Source organism: Microcebus murinus, chromosome X, assembly GCF_040939455.1.
Source record: "Microcebus murinus isolate Inina chromosome X, M.murinus_Inina_mat1.0, whole genome shotgun sequence".
In the NCBI taxonomy this organism is placed as follows: Eukaryota; Metazoa; Chordata; class Mammalia; order Primates; family Cheirogaleidae; genus Microcebus; species Microcebus murinus.
The window spans coordinates 106,938,508-106,961,164 of record NC_134136.1 but is presented as its reverse complement, the minus strand read 5'-3'; the positions used below and the strand labels follow the sequence as shown (position 1 = coordinate 106,961,164).

At 31.4% G+C, this 22,657-nt stretch overlaps 1 protein-coding gene across 9 annotated transcripts in view; it reads left to right on the top strand.

The window, feature by feature from the left end:
• DMD (dystrophin) overlaps positions 1 to 22,657 on the top strand; it is a 2,109,452-nt gene that overhangs the window by 778,810 nt on the left and 1,307,985 nt on the right. For all 9 annotated transcript variants that reach the window (XM_012756891.3, XM_012756894.3, XM_012756895.3 and 6 more), the window contains 4 exons: positions 1,797 to 2,038; positions 7,663 to 7,843; positions 18,543 to 18,688; positions 21,902 to 22,114. In XM_012756891.3, coding sequence (XP_012612345.1) covers positions 1,797 to 2,038; positions 7,663 to 7,843; positions 18,543 to 18,688; positions 21,902 to 22,114 — 782 coding nt within the window. The remainder of the gene's footprint in view (positions 1 to 1,796; positions 2,039 to 7,662; positions 7,844 to 18,542; positions 18,689 to 21,901; positions 22,115 to 22,657) is intronic.

The window sequence follows — 22,657 nt, the reverse complement described above, 5'->3', positions numbered from 1 at the left end:
TTTTTTTGGTATAATTTTTTATCACTCCTCAAAACTTAATTTTCACAAATGGGACAGTAAGACCAATTGCTATCTTAACTATTAGGAGGGTATTCAAAGAATATTGCTTTTACAGACCACAGGCTTCTTTTATACCTAGGTATATGGAGACATGTATATATTCTCTTTTTATGCTTTTTCAATTATATCTCTTTAAAAATATATCAGCCAAAGAAGGAAGAAAAAGATGGTTTGTTTCCTTTGGTGTCATCCTGGGTAGTGTCTAACTTTGAAATTAGTGAAGTTAGAGTTGTGTTTCAACTGAATTTAGAGATGTGGTTTGGAAGCATAACATGATTACAACAAATAAGTCATTAGAATATCTGCACAGAGGAAAGTGAAAAAGGATAAAATAATATAGTTGAATTCACATCTATTTTTCTTAGTCTTTAAAAAGGATAAAGTGGGAGGCATGTACAAATTAGTAAAACCACAGGCCTTATGTTTGGTAGAGTTGTTCTTCAGACTTTTTAAGAACTTAGTTTCCTTTTAAATAAATCATATTACCAAAAAGTTAAGTAAAATGTACACATATAAAAGTAGGTTCTCTTATACAACCTAGTCTTCTACAAAATAACTTTACCCCCTAGATATTTTAACCTAGACAAAGAACCTTATAGTGAGCTTATGTTCTATTTTGAGATCCTTGTGGATACAAATGTAGGAATCAAAAACATTCAAATATTCAATATTTCAAAAATATAAGAAAGTTATCAGCACTATTGTAGCTATGTTTTAAAATGCATTATATCATATTTAATCTATTTTCTTCTTTAATTTCATTTATTAAGAAAGTTATTATATAAATTAATATATCTAAGAAAGTCTAAATTTTTAAAGCAAACTTTAGAGAGTTTGAATATTTTAACACACAGCATAACATGATGTTGTTATACCTTCATGTTATGTATAGTATAATATATACCTAGATTGGCATTAGTCATATATTACATTATGACAAAATTTAAATGAGATAGAATATATGAAAACAAATAGCATATTGCCTGGCACATAGTAGGTACTCCACAAGGGTAGTGGTAAAAATAATATGCTTGTATTTCCATTTTGCCATTGATAGAATTTTCCTTATTTAGTCTTCTCATAGAAAATCTTAAAACTTTCAGATCAACTACCACATTTATAAATGAAAACCTTTCCATATTTGAAAGATTAAAAACCTTTCCATATTTGAATGATTATTTTTTCTGGTGCTTATTTTACTTTCTTGGATCCATGGACAATCTGTTTATTTCTGGCTATCTATAGAAGAAATAGAGAATAATTAATTTTTGAAAAATTATTTTTTAAAGCATATAAATAATAATGTTTCAACTAATTCACAGACTCATTTTTAAAATAAAAGGCAAGTTAGTCTTTGAAAATATATTTGAATAATAAGCATGATATTTAACATGTACTTGAAAACATCCAAAATATTTTTTGCCTATGATTAACCTTCCACATTCCATCAGAGTTATGACCACTATTGTTTTTATTTAGATCTACTCTTCTATATTTTATATCTATGTATTTATCATTTTATAACATTCATATTCTTTGTATGAGATACAATTCTAATAATTTGCAATCAATAATCAGAAATCATCTCCATACTTTTACATCTTAGTTAATAAATGATTTTGTTTGAAATCATTCATACAGTGAATACTTTTGTAATTCAGATATATTGGTTCTCAGATCATTTCTTTCAGTCTGTGGCTTTAGGGGATATATTTAATTTTTTTTTTTCTTTCTAGAGGGTGTTAACGCTGACAGCATCAAACAAGCCTCAGAACAACTGAACAGCCGGTGGATCGAGTTCTGCCAGTTGCTAAGTGAGAGACTTAACTGGCTGGAGTATCAGAACAACATCATCACTTTCTATAATCAGCTACAACAATTGGAGCAGATGACAACTACTGCTGAAAACTGGTTGAAAATCCAACCCACCACCACATCAGAGCCAACAGCAATTAAAAGTCAGTTAAAAATTTGTAAGGTAAGGATCTTCCTCTTTTCATTTGGAGCATAATCAATAGGCATTTCTTGTCAGTTTCCAAAGGACAATACTAAAGTGTTTAGTAATAAAAGTTTTACCTTCTAAGGATTTAGCTAAGCACAGCAAAGATCAAAATATAGGCAAAGAAAGTCAGTTTAAATACATAATGCCTGGATGCCTGAATCCTAAAATTGTATTTAGAGTAGTTACACACAACTAATTGATATTATTAGATTGCAGAAGTGTGAAGCAATTTGGGAGTGTGAAAACTACATGTGTCTTATGAAAAATGGCCTGAACTTTTGAGCTTTTTCTTTGCTAAGAGCAAAATTTAGGCATGTGTCGAAAATCCATGCAAATAGCTAGAAACACGGTTCAACCATAACTGATATAATATATAGTTGTATACGTAAGGAAAATCTTTAAAACTGATGGCCCACTCAAGTTAGGATAATTTGAGAAAGGCTTCTTTACAAAGAAATATTTAAAAACTGTGATTGGAGTATAGTGGAACCACAAGGGATAATATAGTAACCTAGCATCAGAGCTATTATCTCTCTTAGGCCAGAAAGGATCAAGGAGAGAAATTACAGAAACTCAGAAGGATATAGTCAGATCCTTATGGTAAAGGCAGCCTTAAGGCCCAGCCAAGGCACCCTCATAGAAATGGACCCAGAAAAATAAATATCCTACTTAATTCTCCCCCCTGCATCCAGAATCTGGAAAGGGCTCCCCACTAACTAAACTTAATCAGAAGGCAAAGGACACAGAACTGTAATCTGTAAATATCAATCTTCTGAGTCACAGGAGAAAGGTAGACAGTGGATCTGGATGGGCAAAGTGTATGTGGCACAAAAGGGCCTGAGAAAGAGATTAAAGGAGCATGTCTGCAAGTGTAAAAAAAAAGAAGAGTGGCATAATAATGAAAACTGCTTGAACTTTTTTCATTGCTACTATTAGCTATGCACTTTTCATGGGAAATGCAAAATTGATTAGAGGATGGATTAAAAGACTTTTAGAATGAACATTTAGTGATAGATTGAGATGAGTGTATTTAATACAAAAGACAATGAATAAGGGTTAATTTACATACTTTAAAAAGAATGGTTTAACTTAAGGGAGACTGTACATGGGGAGGTGAAAGGATTTATTTGGAAATGATATTGAACCCAGAATGTGGTGAGAAATTGAAAACTATTGTTTAGGGAAATGCAATTTAAAGACTCAATGGTTCTTCAAATATTAGACCTACAGCTTTTCTAGGACATAAATAAACTCAGAGAGTATATTTTTGGATATTGAATATAATATAGAAGTATATTTAGCTTATTAGACAAATAAGCACATCTAGAAATTTGTATATTTAGATATATTTTGTAATTAAAGAGTAGAACCCATGGCTTTTTTTCCCTGTGAATCAGAGCAGTGACCAATGACATTATTTATTGCAATAAAAATCTGATGGTATTATATTAACCTGAATCTTGAGATTCAGGTATAATAATTAGTAATAACATATACAAAGTACATTCATGCATAAAATATATATTCAACGTCTCCATTGTGGCCAAGAATGACATTGAGCGTGTTAGTCAGCATGAGCTACCATAACAAATACGATATAGACTGTGTGGCTTAAACAGCACAAGTATATTTTTGCACAGTTCTGAAAGCAAAGAAGTTCAAGATTAAGGTCTGGCAGGGTTCAGCTTCTGGCGAGGACTCTCTTCCTGGCTTGCAGATGGTTGCCTTCTTATTGTGCCCTCATATGGCTCTCCTCAGTACATGTACCTGGAGAGAAAGAAAGAGACATATGTCTTTCTCTGCCTCTTTTTAAAAAGCCACCAATCCTATGAAATTAGGACCCCACCCAGATGACCTCATTTAAACTTTAGACAAGCCTAAAATACTCATCTCCAAATACAGTCCCTTTAGGGGTTAGGGCTTCACCATGTGAATTTTGAGGTACATAATTCAGCCCTTAGCACTAAGTTTTGGGGATATTAGATGAACATTCACTGACCCTGCCCTCATGATATTTACATAAAGTAGAAGAGACATGAAACACATGAATCAATCAATAGATGAAAAATTACCACTAATATCAATGTTTTAAACAGAGGTACAGATCTTTGAGAGAATGTCTAACAAGGAAAATCTGACCTAGACAGAGCCACCAAGGGTTTCTTCATTGAGGGAGGGACATGTGAGTTGAGTATTTTATGATGAGTTGGAATTAAAAAGAGTACAGCAAGAGACTTCAGGCAGTAGGGACAATTAGACCAACCAACTGAAAGAAGGCCATGTGAATGTCAACATAGAGGGACATGGAAGTAAGATGAGAGATGAAGGGAAAAAGACATATATGTTAATAGAAGACAAAGCATGAACAGCAAATGGAGATCACAGGACATTGTGTATATTAAGTATTCTCTGGACAGTGAAAATATGTCCACTCTGGATAAGTGAAAATATTTGTTTTATTGCATCCAGCCACAAAATCCCAAATTGTATTGATACAATCCTGTCCCTCTTTATCACCTCTTACTCGTTCTCTCTTGCTAATTAATTCCTATTAATTTGATATGTCATTTTAGGTAAAATATTTGGCGGGATAAGCTAAATATCATCTATACAAGGATAAAAATTTTTACCCCTTGATTGTGATAGTGATAGATGGATAAACTATTATATTCTGTTTGTCAGTGCTTCCTTTTATTGGAGAAGTTTTATAACATTAGAGTGCAAATTTAGCTCATAATCTAATGCATGATAAAACTGTTTTTTAATATGTTGGGGGATAGAGAGCCTTGTGAGAATTAAAAGAAATCACTGAACCCTTTCCTGAGAAAAATACAAAAGCTTCTATTAGGTAAGCATATATAATAGTTTTAAAGGATAAACAAACTCAAAGAAGATGCCTTACTCTGGAGGACCAACCACACCAAACCCTTTTATGGAAATAATGGCTAATTGTTAACATCTTTTAAATGTTGAATACTTTAGTTGAAAATAATCCTTTCTATGATTTATTTTTAGAACTTTAAGGTCTCAACTGACCATTTGCCCAAATGTTTTATTAGATTCAGAGTCCCCTTTGCTTTGTATAACACACTCGGCTATAATGTAGGCTTTTTCTACAGCCCCCTAAACAGCAAAAATGACAGCCCTCCATCTGGCCAAATATAAATCAGGTTCTTAACTGTTCACAGCAGATGCCAATATTGCCATTGCAAGTCTAGTATACAAAATGAATGTATTTATTTCTATAGTAAAAAACACAGAATATTACTTTTTACCTTTTGTCTTATTTTTTACCCATGGATATGCAGCAACCTTCTAGCATTTGATTGACAAGATTTTATTTGAATGAGGGCCATAGGTCTTCATTTTGCTAAATGTCTTTAATATTCACCCACCAAAAATTTAATTCTCAGAGATTATTCTATGTGAATCATTACACAAGTGTTATAACCACATAACATAATGTTCCTCTGAAAGTTATCTTTATGTCTTTAGAAATCAGAACATGTGACATTTTCCATTAGGTAGTCTTGCAACCATGAAAGGATTTATTTCATAAAGTTATCACAGCCAATCTTTAAACAAAAGTTATTCTCTCCAAAAGAGTATGCATGTATACAAAAATGACTTTTTCTTTTTGCTTTTTCATTTTCATTTCCAGGAAGCTCAGATTTAAATTTAGTCCATAATTTCTGTAATTCTTTCAATTTCCCCCTCCTCCTTATTGGCTCATGATCAAATTTTTAATGTTTAATTATCCTATTTTTTACATATTAAATGGTAAATAATCTTTAAGTATATTTTTTCCTAAAGGCGGTAGCATAGGTATGAATTATAAGTAAGCAATCATGGTAACAATACTTTAAAGAAGAGAATTTCAAAATTTGTTTGATTTCCAATTATATATATATATAATTATATATTATATATACCTTATATATATTATATATATTATTTATATATTATATATTATGTTGTATTTTATGTATATTATTTATATATAATATATAATATATAAATAATATAATAATATTATATTATATATAATAATATAATATAATATATTATATATAATAATATAATATAATATATTATATATAATATATTAGATATAATAATATTATATAATAAATATATATTATATATAATATATAAATAATATATATATAAATACATAAAATACAACATAATTGCAACTTCACTGGAAACAAGAGTATGAAAACATTTATGTTGACAATATTACATCCAAAAGAAATATAATGCAAGCCACAGATTAGAACCACATAAGTAATCTTAAATGTTATAGAAGCTACATTAAAAAAGGAAAACAGTTAAAAGAATTTCAATAATGTATTTTATTTAACTTGACTTACCAAAATATTATCATTTGGGGGGGTTTGATCAATATTAAACTATGAGATAGTTTATATTTTTATTTGTTCACAAGTTTCCAGAATTCAGTGTGTATTTTATAATTTCAGCACATGTAAATTTGTACTAGCCACATGTCAGGTGTTCAGTAGCCACATGCAGCTAGTGACGATTATATATCGAGCAACACAGCAATATTTATGTGATTTTATCATACAAACAAGAGTGCTATTGACAGTGAAAGAGGGTGCTATTAATAATTAATCTAGGACAACAAAAGGAAAACTGGACAAACAATTACCCTAATTAAAGAGTAGTAATTTCCTGTTTGGTCAGGAAAAGTAATGAGATCATACAAGAGGCAAATAATTATTATATAATTCTATATGTATGTATACACACATGTAAAATCTATATAATATAGGAACATATATTCGTAATGTAATATAATATGCACATGTAGTTTATACTTTACACAAATGAATTGAAAGAAAAATATATTGTTCATTGACTGAGCTTAGAATTTGAAGCAAAGGCACACCATTTTGAGAAAAGAGGGGTGCAGTGATTTAAGGAAAGGATTAAGGTCATTCGTAGTACTTTTCAACCTCACACATTCATTTCCATTAAGGCTCTAAATGATGTCATCTTGAAATTAAGGATCATTATCTATGATGATGCATGTTGAACAAAGAGCCAAGGTGTTCTTAAATTGATGACCTGTGGTAGAGGCTTGCCTATACTGTCATGGAGGCTTCTTATCAAATGTTTGTTATGGGTATTAAGCTAAACTTGCCTTACTGCCTTTTAACACATTCTTTTTTTTTTTTTTTTGAGACAGAGTCTTGCTTTGTTGCCCAGGCTAGAGTGAGTGCCGTGGTGTCAGCCTAGCTCACAGCAACCTCAAACTCCTGGGCTCAGGTGATCCTGCTGCCTCAGCCTCCCAAGTAGCTGGGACTACAGGCATGCGCCACCATGCCCTGCTAATTTTTTCTATATATATTAGTTGGCCAATTGATTTCTTTCTATTTATAGTAGAGACAGGGTCTCACTCTTGCTCAGGCTAGTTTCGAACTGCTGACCTCGAGCAATCCGCCTGCCTCGGCCTCCCAGAGAGCTAGGATTACAGGCGTGAGCCACCGTGCCCGGCCTAACACATTCTTTTGTAAAAGCTAATGTATGCAGAGTAAAAGTGTTATTTATTTTTTATACTTTAAATTATGGTACAGGATGAAGTCAACCGGCTGTCAGTTCTTCAGCCTCAAATCGAACGATTAAAAATTCAAAGCATAACCCTGAAAGAAAAAGGACAAGGGCCCATGTTCCTGGATGCAGACTTTGTGGCCTTTACAAATCATTTTAACCAAGTTTATTCTGATGTGCAGGCCAGAGAGAAAGAGCTACAGACAAGTAAGTAAAAATTCTTAAAATGGCTAACTTGAAATGTTCCATATTGGTTATTTGTGGGGAAAATAGAAAGTACTAACACAAAAGAATAACTTCTATTAATGGAAACATTCTCCCTACTACTTGTATTAACAAATATTGAAATACTGGTGTTGGAAAACAGATATGTTATCTTTAGATTCCCTTCGCCTTCATAATAGTTCTATGACTTTGAGGAACAAATAAAATGTGTTTCGTACAGACACAACTTCTCCTTGGTAGGTTGCAAATTTTAGAATCAAGCATTTTAAACATTAAAGAAAATAAAAGAGCAGATAAGGGCATGTGGGTAGGCTTTCACTAAATCCAGTTGCTCTACATACAAGGACATGTAGCAAGCCATCTTCTAATACTTCTATCAATTTATCTGAAGAGTATTATAGTTATAGCATACATGTGGCAACTGAAACTCAGCAAAGGACAAATTATTCTTTGGGCACATTTTACTATTGGATCACTATAATTATATAAATCCTCTGTTTTTCCTTTGATGATAAAATAAAAGATAAAAGTGGAGCAATTATGCAAATACATGCCATGTGACTAGTAAATTTTTCAAGATGTCTCTTTTGTCTCTCCCTAATTTGCTTTAATAAGATGATGTTAATACATAGTATCTGCTCTGAAATATCTCTACTCATCAGCTTAATTTTTAAGATAAAAATTCAAATTCTTTTGAGAGACAGGTTAATGAATACTTTTAAGCAATATTAAATGAATTTTTGATCCACAAACACATGCATACATATGTTCATGTGCACATACAAAGAATTATAGAGTATAATTTGGTTTTAAAATATTAAGATAAAATTATTTTTAAAAATATCTTCCCCTAAACTTGTGATGAGAAGCACAAAAACGTGTTTGTTTTCTACTCAATGTTTAGTTGGAAAACACATTTTCCTATTACTTTTCTTTATAAATATTTAAAGAATTTACCATATAATATCATTTCTAGAATTAATATAGTAGTATAGTCAAAGCTGTTCTTATTTCCTAGCTTTTTATTCTTATGAAAACAAAATCAACTAAGTGAAGTATAAGATAAATATGTGTATATGTGTATATATGTATATGTAAATGTAAATTTATATATAAATATATGTATATATATATATATTCCCCCTATACTCTCCACACTTAGTACTAAATAGTACTAAAAACGAAAATGCTTCCTATTTCCATAGTACTCTTTAGTCTATAAATAACTTCCTTCTAAATTATTTTTCTTAATTCTTGGAGAAGAACACATTGAGTATATGTTTTATTAGCCCATTGTCACAAATGAGCTAATTGGGCCTGAATAAGCGATAGCCAAAAAGTGGAGGTAACCCAAATGTTCATCAACTGAAGAAAATGGATATATCCATACAGTGTAGTATTTTTCAGCAATAAGAAGGAATAAACTATTGGTATATGCTACAACATGGATGACCCTTGAAAACATTATGCTAAATTAAAGAAGGCAGTCACAAAAGATTATATATATATATATATATATATATATATATATATATATATGTATGTATATATGATTCCATTTATAGGAAATGGCCACAATAGGCAATTCTGTAGACATGGAAGTAGATTAGTGGTTGCCTAGAGCTAGAAGGTTCGGGGCGTGAAATTATGTCCTAAGACGATCTACAAAATACTTTTGTAGAAATTGCAAACAAGAAAGCCCATGCTCTACTATAGGTGAATACAGAAACATAGCCCTAGTTTGTTATAGATAATAGAAACACAGTTGAGAGTCAGTTTATCGTTGGCCTAGAGTTGTGATAAGCAAGATAAAAATGGTTGGAGCCCTTGAAACAGTGATGACTTGGGAGGAGTGTGTGTGTGGATACTCTTTACCAAAATTACATGGAATAATGGTTCCCTCTTGCAGAAATAGTAGAAGAAAATTTTAGGGTAGCAAGCAAAAATGCTCTTCATGGCCATAATTTCAAGCTCTGTGGTTAGTCCTTGCTATTCCATGTTAAGACACTGAGATTGGGAAAGAAAACAAAGATGACGTGAGCTAACTCTTTCATCTCCAGGTCATAAAATTGACCTGATTTACATTTATAAAATTTTAACATTTAGTTTTTCATTTTATTTTTACTATATCCAGGAAAGGAATATCTTACTTTAGTAAACACATACTCTGCAACTTTGCTTCTTAACTCCAGAAACAATTAAGAAAAACTGTTTGTTTGTAAATGGTTCTTTTATAAAATTCCATTTTCTTTATCAGTGGCATCAAAAGCTATAATAACAGACATATTTATTTAGGCTGGCTATGTGCTTGATATTGTGAGATACAAGAATTGCTCCCTGACCTCAAGAATCTTGGGAACATATGCTAATTGCCAAGTTAAAGAATAAAAACTAAAAACATTTTTTTTTATTTTAAAAGTTATTTAAAGTGACAGCTGGAACCCATTCTACTAAGTGAAGTATCTCAAGAGTGGAAAAACCAGCACCACATGTACTCACCAGCAAATTGGTATTAACATATCAACACCTAAGTGAACATATAGGAGTAACATTTATCGGGTGTCAGGAGGGTGGGAGGAGGGAGGAGAGGATGGATATATACAATTACAGTGAGTAAGATGTGCAACGTTTGGGGGATGGACATGCTTGAAGCTCTTACTTGAGGCGGGAGGGTGGCATGGGCAATATAAGTAACCTTAACACTTGTACCCCCATAATACGCTAAAATAAAAAATTTAAAAAAAGTTATTTAACAGGAGCCTCCATACTATTTTTCAAAATGGCTGTACTAATTAACATTTCCACCAACAGTATACAAGAGTACCCTTTTCTCCACATTCTTTTGAACACTTTTTTTTTTTTTGAGACAGAATCTCACGCTGTGCCATGGCATCAGCCTAGCACACAGCAACCTCAAACTCCTGGGCTCAAACAATTTTCCTGCCTCAGCCTTCTGAGTAGCTGGGACTACAGGAATGTGCCACTAAGCCTGGTTAATTTTTTTCTGTTTTTAGTTGTCCAGCTAATTTCTTTCTATGTTTAGTAGAGACGGAGTCTCGCTCTTGCTCAGGCTGGTCTCCAACTCCTGAGCTCAAAAGATCCCCCAGCCTCAGCCTCCCAGAGTGCTAGGATTACAGGCGTGAGCCACTGTGCCCAGCCTCTTTTATCTTTTTGATAAAAGCCATTCTAACAGGTGTAAGTTGATATCTCATGGTGGTTTTAACTCTCATTTCCCTGATGTATTTGTTCATACATTTATTGGCCATTTGTACCTCTTCTTTCGAGGAATATTTGTTCAGATTCTTTGCCCATTTTTAAAATCAGGTTATTTTCTTGCTGTTGATTTGTTTGAGTTCCCTATATATATTTTGAAATTTAGTCTCTTATCAGATATGTGTTTTATAAATATTTTCTCCCAATCTGTGGGCTTTTTATTCTGTTGTTTCCTTTAGTTTGATGCACTCCCATTTGTCTATTTTTGCTTTTGTTGCCCATGCCACGTTTGTTTCAGTATTATTCATAATAGCCAAATATGAAAGCAACCTATGTGTCTATCAAAGGATAAATGGATAAAGAACATGTGGTGTATATACACAATGGAATACTATACAGCCTTTAAAAAGAAGAATATTTTTTCACTTTCAACAATATGGATGGAACTAAAGGATATTATGTTAAGTGAAATAAGCCAGGAACAGAAAGATAAATACTGTATGATCTCACATGTATGTGGAATCTAAAAAAGTTGAACTCATAGAAACAGAGAATAGAATGATGGTTACTAGGGATTGGAGGTGAGAGGAGAGGGATGAGGAAAGAGTAGCTATTGATCCAAAGGCACAAAGTTTTAGTTAGACTGGAGGAATAAATTTTAGTGATCTATTGCCCTACATGGTTGTCACAGTTAATAATAATGTATGTTTCACAATTGCTAAAATAATAGATTTTTAGTAGCTTTACCACAAAAAATATCATGTTGGTGAGGTGACAGACATGTTAATTAGCCCGATTAAACCTTTTAAAATGCATACATATGTCAAAACCTCACATTCTACCTCATGAATATACAAAATTATTATTTATAAATTAAAAATAAATTAATAAAATATTTTATTGAACAGGATTTCTTGAAGACAGAGTTCCTAAATGAATAGAGATACTTTTAGGGAAATTGTGAAAAAGGGAAAATTCAGCAAAACAAAAACACAAACAAAAATTTATTGGCTCACTCCTGTAATCCTAGCACTCTGGGAGGCCAAGGCGGGCAGATTGCTCAAGGTCAAGAGTTTGAAACCAGCCTGAGCAAGAGTAAGACCCCGTCTTGCTATATATAAATAAATACTATAAATAAAAAGAAATTAATTGGCCAACTAATATATATAGAAAAAAATTAGCCGGGCATTGTGGCACATGCCTGTAGTCCCAGGTACTCGAGAGACTGAGGCAGGAGGATCTCTTGAGCCCAGGAGTTTCAGGTTTCTGTGAGCTAGGCTGACGCCATGGCACTCACTCTAGCCTGGGCAACAAAGTGAGACTCTGTCTCAAAATATATATATATATATATATATTACCTTATGTTGTAATAAATATTTCAGTATTTCAGTAGTGTGGTGGTTTATACTGAACATAAAGTTGGTTAGGAAAATTGGATGAAAATGGAAAATAAATCAATTGTTCAAGAGGCAGATAATAAGACAAAAATTTCAATTGGTTCATTGGACTTCAATGACTTTTAAAACAAATTCTAAGTTATCTTAGATAAAATTTTTATAAACTAATCTATTTTGCTCATGGTAGACCACACCTATGGCCCTTTGTGAGAATGGAGCCTGAGCAGCGGGAACTTTTAGCAGAGCAGGTAGCATAAGCACAAAGGCCTGAAGATAGATTTTGGTTGGATGATAGGATATTCACAGTGATGAGAAATTGGGGTGAAAAGCTGATTGACTTCAATCACAAAGGTCTTTTGAGCTAAGGAAGCAACTTATATGTTAGCATTGTAAATTCACGTTATCATACTCAGGCTTCTTTGCATTTCAAATTTTCTTAAGGACTATTTCTATTATGTTAATCATCATATATTGTTGGTCCTGTCTTTTTTCTTGACATCTTTGCCAGTGTTCGCATTTTAAAGAAATACTTACTCTATGTCATGCTTTATGTAATTTAATAAGGTTTAGAGTTTATGTTGCTTGCATTATCTCCTTGTTGTTTTATTGACCATGAGAAATTAGAACAAAGTTAGAGTCTGGTTGGCATGAAATAAAAGGCTCAAGTTGGGATTTTTTCCTAGCTAGATATGTCAAAGATGTACAAAGTGCCATTACTTCAGCTTCTACACACATGCAACTCATTTTTGCGTGGGAAATGATGAGGAATTCAAGTTGGACTCAACTTTATGTTGAGAAATTTCGATATTTTTAAATGCTGTCACTATCCAGACTACTAACATACATTCTCATTCTCTCCATAAATAGATTTCTGGGGAGCTTTCCCCAGCTTCTTTATAAACATCATCCAATAGAATTACAATGTAAGCCATACATGTAATTTTAAATGTTCTAGTAACCATAGTAAAAGATAAACAGGTGAAAGTAAATTAATTGCATATTTTATTTAAATATAAATCAAAGATATTACTGTTTCAAAGTAGAATCAAAATTTTAAAATACAGAGATAGGTTTGTATTCTTTTTGGTGCTTAAGTCTTCAAAATCTGGTATGTATTTACACTTACAGAACATCTCAATTCAGACTATATTTCAAGTGCTCAACGGACACATATAGCTAGTGGCTACTTTATTGGATAGCACAGTTATATTTTTTTCTCTTTAGTCCATTTCCTGATGCCTAAGTGCCTTTCTATTTTCTGAGTAGTTTCAATTTTTAGAGGAGATACAGTTGTGTTTTTTTTTTTCAATGAAGTGTCTTATATAATGTGCTGTTCTGAGATCTCAGCTTTATCATATAACAGCTATGTCTTACAATAGAGAAAAATCTGAATATTCAAAGTAGATTTCTGTTTATCTTTTTTTCCAGTTAAAGTGTTTTACCCTTGACATAGACTCATGTGTATCAGAAAACATAGTACCTAATCCCATACTTGGCTTTGTTTTTATTTATAACAAAATAATCATGCCTTGCCTCTTCTGCTTTCTCCTTTGCTCTCCTTTTCTCATTTCTCTCTTCTTTTTCCTTCAGCACCCACCCTTTTTAAAGATAATTGAATAAAGATAAAGGGTTTCTAAATAAAGTTGCAGAAAACATTTTGTTGGCATCCCTTTACTATAATTTCCAATGTCAATTTGCTCATAACCCATTACTGCCATTCCTCACCTGGCTGTACTAAATCATTGGAGATTAATGGAATATTTTTAGCTTCTAATATAAAAATGCAACATGATATCCCTTACCGTTTATTTTTTTCCAATAATTTACAAAACATGTTTCCAAACCTGTAATATTGAATATATTTCCCTAATCATAGAACATTAAGAAGGTAACTGCATTATAAATATGGCGATTTAACAATCGAATAGTAGACAGTGTTATAAGAATATTTTGCTTTGAGATGAAAGCCATATATTTATAAGCAATATATGGCTACATGTTAAATCCTCAAGCCATATTTCTCATGGGTCTGGGCTGGGTCAAATGTCAATAAAATGCTTGAGTTCTCTTAAAAGATGGTAGGTTATTAAATTGAATATGTTTATTGTTTTAGTTCTTTCAGTAAAGATAAACTTATCAGTTGGATTATTAATCTGTATTTCTGCAAAAAAATCAGTTTCCTCAAATGGAGCTGGACTATTTCTGCTCCTATGTTGTAATTACAAGGACAGTAACCACAAATGTCTCGATGACTAGTGGGTAGAGCAGCTCATATTGAGTTTACCCTGGGTTCATTGGCTTCTACATAAGACTTTTTCTTTCTTTTTAATCTGACACAGGTTTAGAATCATTTACTGGCATTCTCCAGCATGTCTGGTTAAATGAGATATTCCACACAGTTGTAAATTTGTCAAAACATTTTCTGAACATTGGTAACAATTCTTGCTGGTATTGTGTAGTGTTGTTACATTTCACATACTAAAATCAGAAAAATAAATTGTAATATTTATGTTTGTAGGTGTGTATATGTTTTTTGTTTTCCACCTAGCTTCAGAAACTAATTAGATGGGTGAATTGCCAAACTAATCTTTGAGAATTTGATTCTTAAAATAAAGCCACAGAAGAATTTTCAACAGATTACCTCTTTCTGTATGATTAGTTTTAAGGAAATGCAATGCCAAATTTGGATATGAATTGGAATGTAAGGAAGAACTAAAAAAATATATTTTTGAGCATAGTTTACCAATATGAAGTGATTCCTGTGAATTTCATTTACCAGGCCATTTAACATAGATACATGCAATGAAATTTGATAAATGGGAGACTAGCAGCAAATCAGAGGATCTCATTCCATATATGTTGCTCATCTTCAGAACTCAAAGTTAATTGACATATTAACTTTGAGTTCTGAAGTTCATTCTTAGTTTTATTAGGTACAAGGCAATGTGTTGAATGAAAACTATGAGCTTTGAATCATGACCATAATAAAATTATAACTATATTACAATGAATGCTTATAAATCTGAGGAAAATATTAATTTCTCAATGAGTTTGAATTAAATGTAAATTTGATGTTTACTATTTAAACATATTAAACCTATATTTTTATTGTTAAAATAACATTTAATGAATTAATAAATCCTCTGAATATGTAAATACTGACATCATGAACACGGTGTAAAAAAAAGGTAGTTGTAATCATATTTAAGATGTATGCAAACAACCTACCCTTTGTTACCTTGTTGTATAAACCTTAAAATATAGCTGATATTCTACTGGTCAATAGACTATTCTTTGGTAATATGAAGCTTATTTCTTCATTATTTTCTGATGGCCCATATCATCTCCATAGGTTTTTAAGATAATTTTCCTGCACTTTCCCTTTTTATAAATAGTTCTGTTTTGTATCAGAACAGAGTAAAAGTTTGGTTTACCTCTCAGTGAGGGAACTTCAGGTCTTGTACCTGAAAACAGATCAGAAGTAGTTCTACAGAATAAAATCAATAATTCAGAGACTGTAGTGTTTCACTTTTCATTAAACAGAAAGGACAGAAGGATGCTAAAGAGGGGATATGTTCATGTTCAATTAAACCAATCTTTATGCAGTTTATAATCCAGCCAACATATTCCTTTGTCTCTGCCCATACATCCCTCTCCTTCCAGATCATTTGCTCAAATGCCTTCCTAGACACAACCCTTTGCTTCATCATAATTAAATACTCCTTTGCTTCACTGTTATTTATGATGTCCCTTTTGCCTTTGTTTATTAATAATTATCTAGCATTCATATAAATGTATTTGATCAATATAGAGAGAAATATATTATTTATAGGAAATATACTCACCATTACATTAGTACTAATTGATCAAAACTGATGTGTGCATATGGAAGTAACATTCATCAGGTATTGGTTAGGTGGGGGTAGGGGGGATAGGTAAACTTATACCTAAATGTTGCAGTGTGCGCTGTCTGGGACTGGGCACCCTTATAGCTTTGACTCTGGCAGTGCAAAGGTAATTTATGTAACCAGAGCATTTATACCTCCATAATATTTTTTTAAAAAATTTAAAGATCAATTCAAATATATAATTTTCAAATTTATCTTATCACTTAATTTTGGTCATTGTTCTGTAACTCAAGAGTTGCAAATAAATTAAAAAACCAGTAAAGTTTAGAGTTGCAAATAAATTAAAAAAACAGTAAAGTTTAGATATTTTTTGTTTTGTGAGACAGAGTCTCACTCTGTTGCCTGGTCTAGAGTGCCATGGCGTCAGCCTAGCTCACAGCAACCTCAAACTCCCGGGCTCAAGTGATCCTCCAGCCTCAGCCTCCCGAGTAGCTGGGGCTACAAGCATGCACCACCATGCCTCCCCAATTTTTTCTATATATTTTTAGTTGGCCAATTAAATTCTAGTTTTTCATAGAGACAGGGTCTCGCTCTTGCTCTGGCTTGTTTCAAACTCCTGACCTTGAGCAATCCTCCCGCCTTGGCCTCCCAGAGTGCTAGGATTACAGGCGTGAGCCACCTCCAACGCCCAACAGTAAAGTTTAAAGTATCAGAGATCTCTCACTAAGAAATCAGAAGTGCTCAGATTAAATAAAATCTCTTAAAATAAATTTGCATGTGAGTTCATAAATACAGTATAAACATATTGAACAAAATTCCCCATTTCTAACATTTCAGTATCCATTTTTAACACACTGTCTAAAATTATCTTAACCATCTGAATACCCCATTAAATATCATGTAAAATACTTTCCCATATTCTTCTCATTTAGTATATAAGGAAATGGCATTCAGAAGTGACATTCATATCCTAGCTATTCCAATGAGAGTTAAATAATGTCATTTGATATAGTGGTGTAAACTAGGATTTTGCATTATGATTTTATCTATTTAGGAAAATTATCAGTTATTTTCTCTTCAAATATGGCTTCTGCCACATTCTTTCTTGGACACATTTATGTTCGATCATTTTATGGTATTTTCTATCCTTTTGTATCTCTGTTTCATTCCAAATATTTACTCCTGAATTATCTTAAGGCTTAATAATTCTCTAGAGTCATCAAACTTGCTGTTAAACACATCCGCTTAGTTCCTTAGTTCTTATTTTGACTTATCACATTTTCAGTTATAGAATTTCTTTTTGATTAAATCTGTTATGTCATGTTAGGGTTTCCAGTTCTCTTCAAATTTCTCAATCTTGTGTTTAATCTGAGCAACATGTATACATATATGTATAAAGTCACTGTGTGTATATATACTTTCCCTAATATATACATTATATGTAAATATTATATATATAAGGCCATATATTGTAGATGTCAAAAACAACTAGGCAAAGTACACATTTGGTAGTGGTTTTGACTGAAACAAAATGGGCCTGGTTTGAACCCCTGCCTCTAACACTATAATATAATAGCTGCTTGACTATGAGCAAATTAGTGGGCTTTTTTTTATAGCCTTAGTTTTCTCAATTGCAAATGTGGTTAACAATGCATATCTTACAAGTTTATTATAAGAATTAATAATAATAATCTATGTGGGGTTTTTATTAGAGTTCCTGATACATAGTAAACACATATAAATTGGGTTTATTTTAGCAAAATTAGAGGTGACATGATATAATTTAAAATATCAAGGGCTTTGAATGATGATAATGTTTTCTCCAGAGGCAAATGATAACACAGAAAGAAAGTGGCCATCAATATCAGATATACTTGGCCTCTTCTCACTCTCTCCGAACACCATCTGTTTGACCTTGGACAAATTACTCAGCCTCTCTGCTTCTCCATTTCCTGACCTTAAAGAAATGAATTGAATGATACAGACTTTGCAGGCTGATTTGAGAATTCAGTGTAATATATGTATGGTCCCCTGACATACCAGATATGTAGCAGGAATTTATTTTTATCATCATATTCACATTCTAATCTATTTTAGTTTTTTTAATTGTGTTAATATTTGAATTTAGTATTATGATTAATTTTGCTACCAACTTAAGAAAACACAATGACAAATTTATAAAATGGTCAAATAATTCTCACTCTTTTTTCCCTTTTGTTAAAGTTTTTGATGCGTTGCCACCCATGCGCTATCAGGAGACAATGAGTACTATCCGGACGTGGATCCAGCAGTCAGAAACCAAACTTTCTAGACCTCAGCTTAGTGTCACTGACTATGAAATCATGGAGCAGAGACTTGGCGAGTTACAGGTCTGTGAATATTTGAATGTCAAAACAATACAGCATGTATGTCATTTATCATTTATCAACCATCAATATGATTATATTGATGTAACCTTAAAATAATATTAGAAGTAAAATAGCTGTGACAAGGATGATAGCTTGTCAGTTGAACAAATGTAAATGAGACTTTAAATATGTAATTTATATACTTTCACCTACTCTTCCCCTGCATATATATAAAAATGCTGTTTTTGAAAACAATTATATAATATATTTATGAATTATATGTTTAGTTTAGTATGCATTATCAGACATATTGACTTTTATTATTAGAAAAGCTGTAATATTATTTTCCATCTTTGATTCCTTATTCATAACCCCTCTCACATTCTCAAACAGATGATTGAAATCAGTACACAGTCCTCACTTGGTATCCATGGGGGATCGGTTCCCAGACCTCTCCCAGATACCCAAATCCACGAATGCTCAAGCAAGCACCTGATACTAATGGTGCAGTATTTGCATGTAACCTATGCACATACTCCCATATGCCTTAAATCATTTCTAGATTACTTATAATGTCTAATAGAATGTAAATGCTATATAAATCATTGTTATGTTGTATTGTTTAGAGAATAATGACAAGAAAAAAATCTGTACATGTTCAGTACAGACATAGTTATTTTTTAGAATATTTTCAATCAGCGGTCTTTTGAATGCACTGATGCAGAATTCACAAATATGAAGAGCTGCTGTATTTATAAAATTAGCTTGAATTTAAACACTAATGGCATATAATATTATAGTAAAATATTTGAGCTCTAATAACTATGATTTTTAGCAACCTTATGTCAACAAAGATAAAATGCCAATATGGGAAATTAAAGAGATAATTTGTAGGAGATTTTAGAATATTTTCCTATTAATTCTCATATATATATATATATATATATATATAAAACATATATCCAATAACATTTTTTGATATATAAGATCATATTCTTTAATTATATTTAGGAGCTGAGATAATATGTCCATATTTTGAAGATTAGGGGAAAAAAGTTTTAAGAACTTAAATTTTAAGTTATATGAAAAGTCCTTTTTGAGAGTTAAATATTATTTTCTTATAAAAATGATTTTTTCAAATATATATTTATTTAAGCATTATTCCATGCATTGTCATATTTAGACTATTTCTTCTATTATAACACCAAAGAAACCATAGTTGTTTAATCTTTTTGTTGCTATTTTTAGTACTTGACATAATGATTACGAAGTTTACTGGGGAACAATAGTTGTACTAACAGAACTAATAAACTTTGAAAAAAGTAAAACTACAAATGTGGTATAATAAGAGGAATGGATAAAAGACAGAAGAAATGGTGAATAGATGGATTGAAGAGATTATTTCCACTCAAAAAAAGTGAGGAAGGGAAAATTATTTATAAATATTATTGGGAAAATGTATTAACTAACAGAAAAAATGAAGTTAGAACCTTGCCATAAAGATTCACCAAAATAAAAACCACATACCGTAAAAAGTTCAAAAAATTTTAATAAGCATAAATAAAAAATTTAAATGAAAATCTTTTAAAACTTATAATGGAAAAGCATAAAAATCAATAGAAGCAATCACAAACATTGTAAAAACAGCAGAGACAATTTTAAAGAAATATGAGACCCAGGAAAAATGTTTTTTCTATCAGTAAGTGAGGCAGTCTTAATAAGGAAATCACCAATAGGAGACATAAATTTCCAATAAGCCTATGAAAAATTATAACTCAAATAGTAAAAGATGAAGTACAAAATTTACAAAATGAGACACCATTTTTCACAGACTAAATCGTGCACACACACACAAAAGATATAAGGGCAGGTCTGGAAGGGATGAGGTGATGAGCTAAACATTCACACTTACTGATAGGAATATATATTGAATGTAAATTTTACTGAAGAAAACTTTTCAGTACTTCCTAATAACATAAAAGTTCATTCATTTGGATGCATGAATATACTTTCTATGATCTCTATATCTTATAGAAATAATCACAATATACTGAAAGTTATGGGTATATAGCTAGGTGATAGATATAGATAAACAGGAGTAGAAAAATAGAACCTAATGAAAAATGATTAAATGAACTAGAGAAGCCATTACAATTTTTGTTTTTGAAAAATACCCAATGACTTGGAAAAATGCTTACAATAAAATGCCTAGCTCAAAATATAAATAAATGCTAGATATTGACTGAATAATCCATCATAGGGGAACAATTTAATAAATAAGTAAATAAATAAAATTTTATTTTAATAAATAAATACAAAGTAAAAATATTAAATTAAGTACCACAAAATATGCATAGGATACTATGTAACCATGAAAGTTATATGTTTAATAATTTTTTGGATGATATATGTCACATTATGGCAGAAGGAATAATTGTGTGTACATGATATGATAAGCTAGCCAACATTTAGTCATGTGTAGAAAAATCTGAAAGTTTATATAAAGTCAATAGTTGTAAGCAGGTATTTTTTTTTTCATTTTTGTCATGAACTTTTATTACTTTATAACCAGAAAGTAACATTTAAGTAAATATTGAGTAGAGGAAGCCTAAAGATAGGCATCCTACTAGAGGATTGCATAGGTTAACCGGGATAAATGTAAAATAAACTTTATAAATTCTTCCCACAATTACCCTATAATTTAATTATAGTACTCCAAAACAAAATAATGTCTTTTGAGAAATATAAAATTTTATTTTACTGGCATTAGTAAGCCATCAATCTGGTAACTTATTTAATAACTTTTGTTACCCCATATATCAATATAATTATAGTTTTATGTAGGGAATCTAATAGTTGTCTTACTAAAGGTTGACTATAGTTAATTTAAATTCTATTAACTGTATCATAATTGCAGTATTTATATATATTTAATTAAGTAAAATTAGGTATGCTAAAACCCTTTGGCTCAATAAGATATAGTTTTGGATATATTTGGCATTGTTTATAAAAATAAGCATGGATTGTTAAATAAAATATCACTAAATATTTTGCCAGTTACCCTTATAATAAAATGTAGAATTTAAGTGACCAATAGTTTATATAAGTGATATTATTAAATCATGTACTTTGTTTAGATGATTGAATCACACAGATTTTACTTTAATACACTTAACTGAAACTCATCAATTATTTATCCATTAGCATAAATATACCTTTTTTTTAAATTTTGAGGCTTTACAAAGTTCTCTGCAAGAACAAGAAAGTGGCCTAAACTATCTCAGCACCACTGTGAAAGAGATGTCAAAGAAAGCTCCCTCTGAATTTAGCCAGAAATACCATTCAGAATTTGAAGAGATTGAGGGACGCTGGAAGAAGCTCTCCTCCCAGCTGGCTGAACGCAGTCAAAAGCTAGAGGAGCAAATGAATAAACTTCGAAAAATTCAGGTAATTCAAGATTTTACCTTTTATTATTCATCTTTATTTACTTGGTTTTCCCCTAACAGTGCATTGTAAACTTAAAGGTATAAAGACATTTGACCTCCAGAGTCCTTCAAAGTTAGTAATAAGATCAAAAGACACAAGTCTTTCACAAAGGAGTGTGGTTTGCCTATTTCTTCTAAGAAAAGAGTAATTAAGAGTTTTACTTTTTAGATATTTTTTAGAATCAATTTGTTATTTTCACCAATACCAATAGGATATAAACATGTTTTTATCTTAATTTTCAAAACCAATCATTCCTTTAGTCTAGTTGTCTTTTAGCTATAGGTATCATTTATCATTTAAAACATTTAATATAATATAAGTAATATAATTTTTATTACCATATTTCACTTACAATTATATACTTAAATCTTACCCCATCATCTTCCACAAAGCAACTGCTACTGACTTCATTTGTTTGAATAGTTCTACCATACTACTAATCACCCAAGCTAAAAACAATAAACTGGCCAGGTATGGTGGCTCACGCCTATAATCCTAGCACTT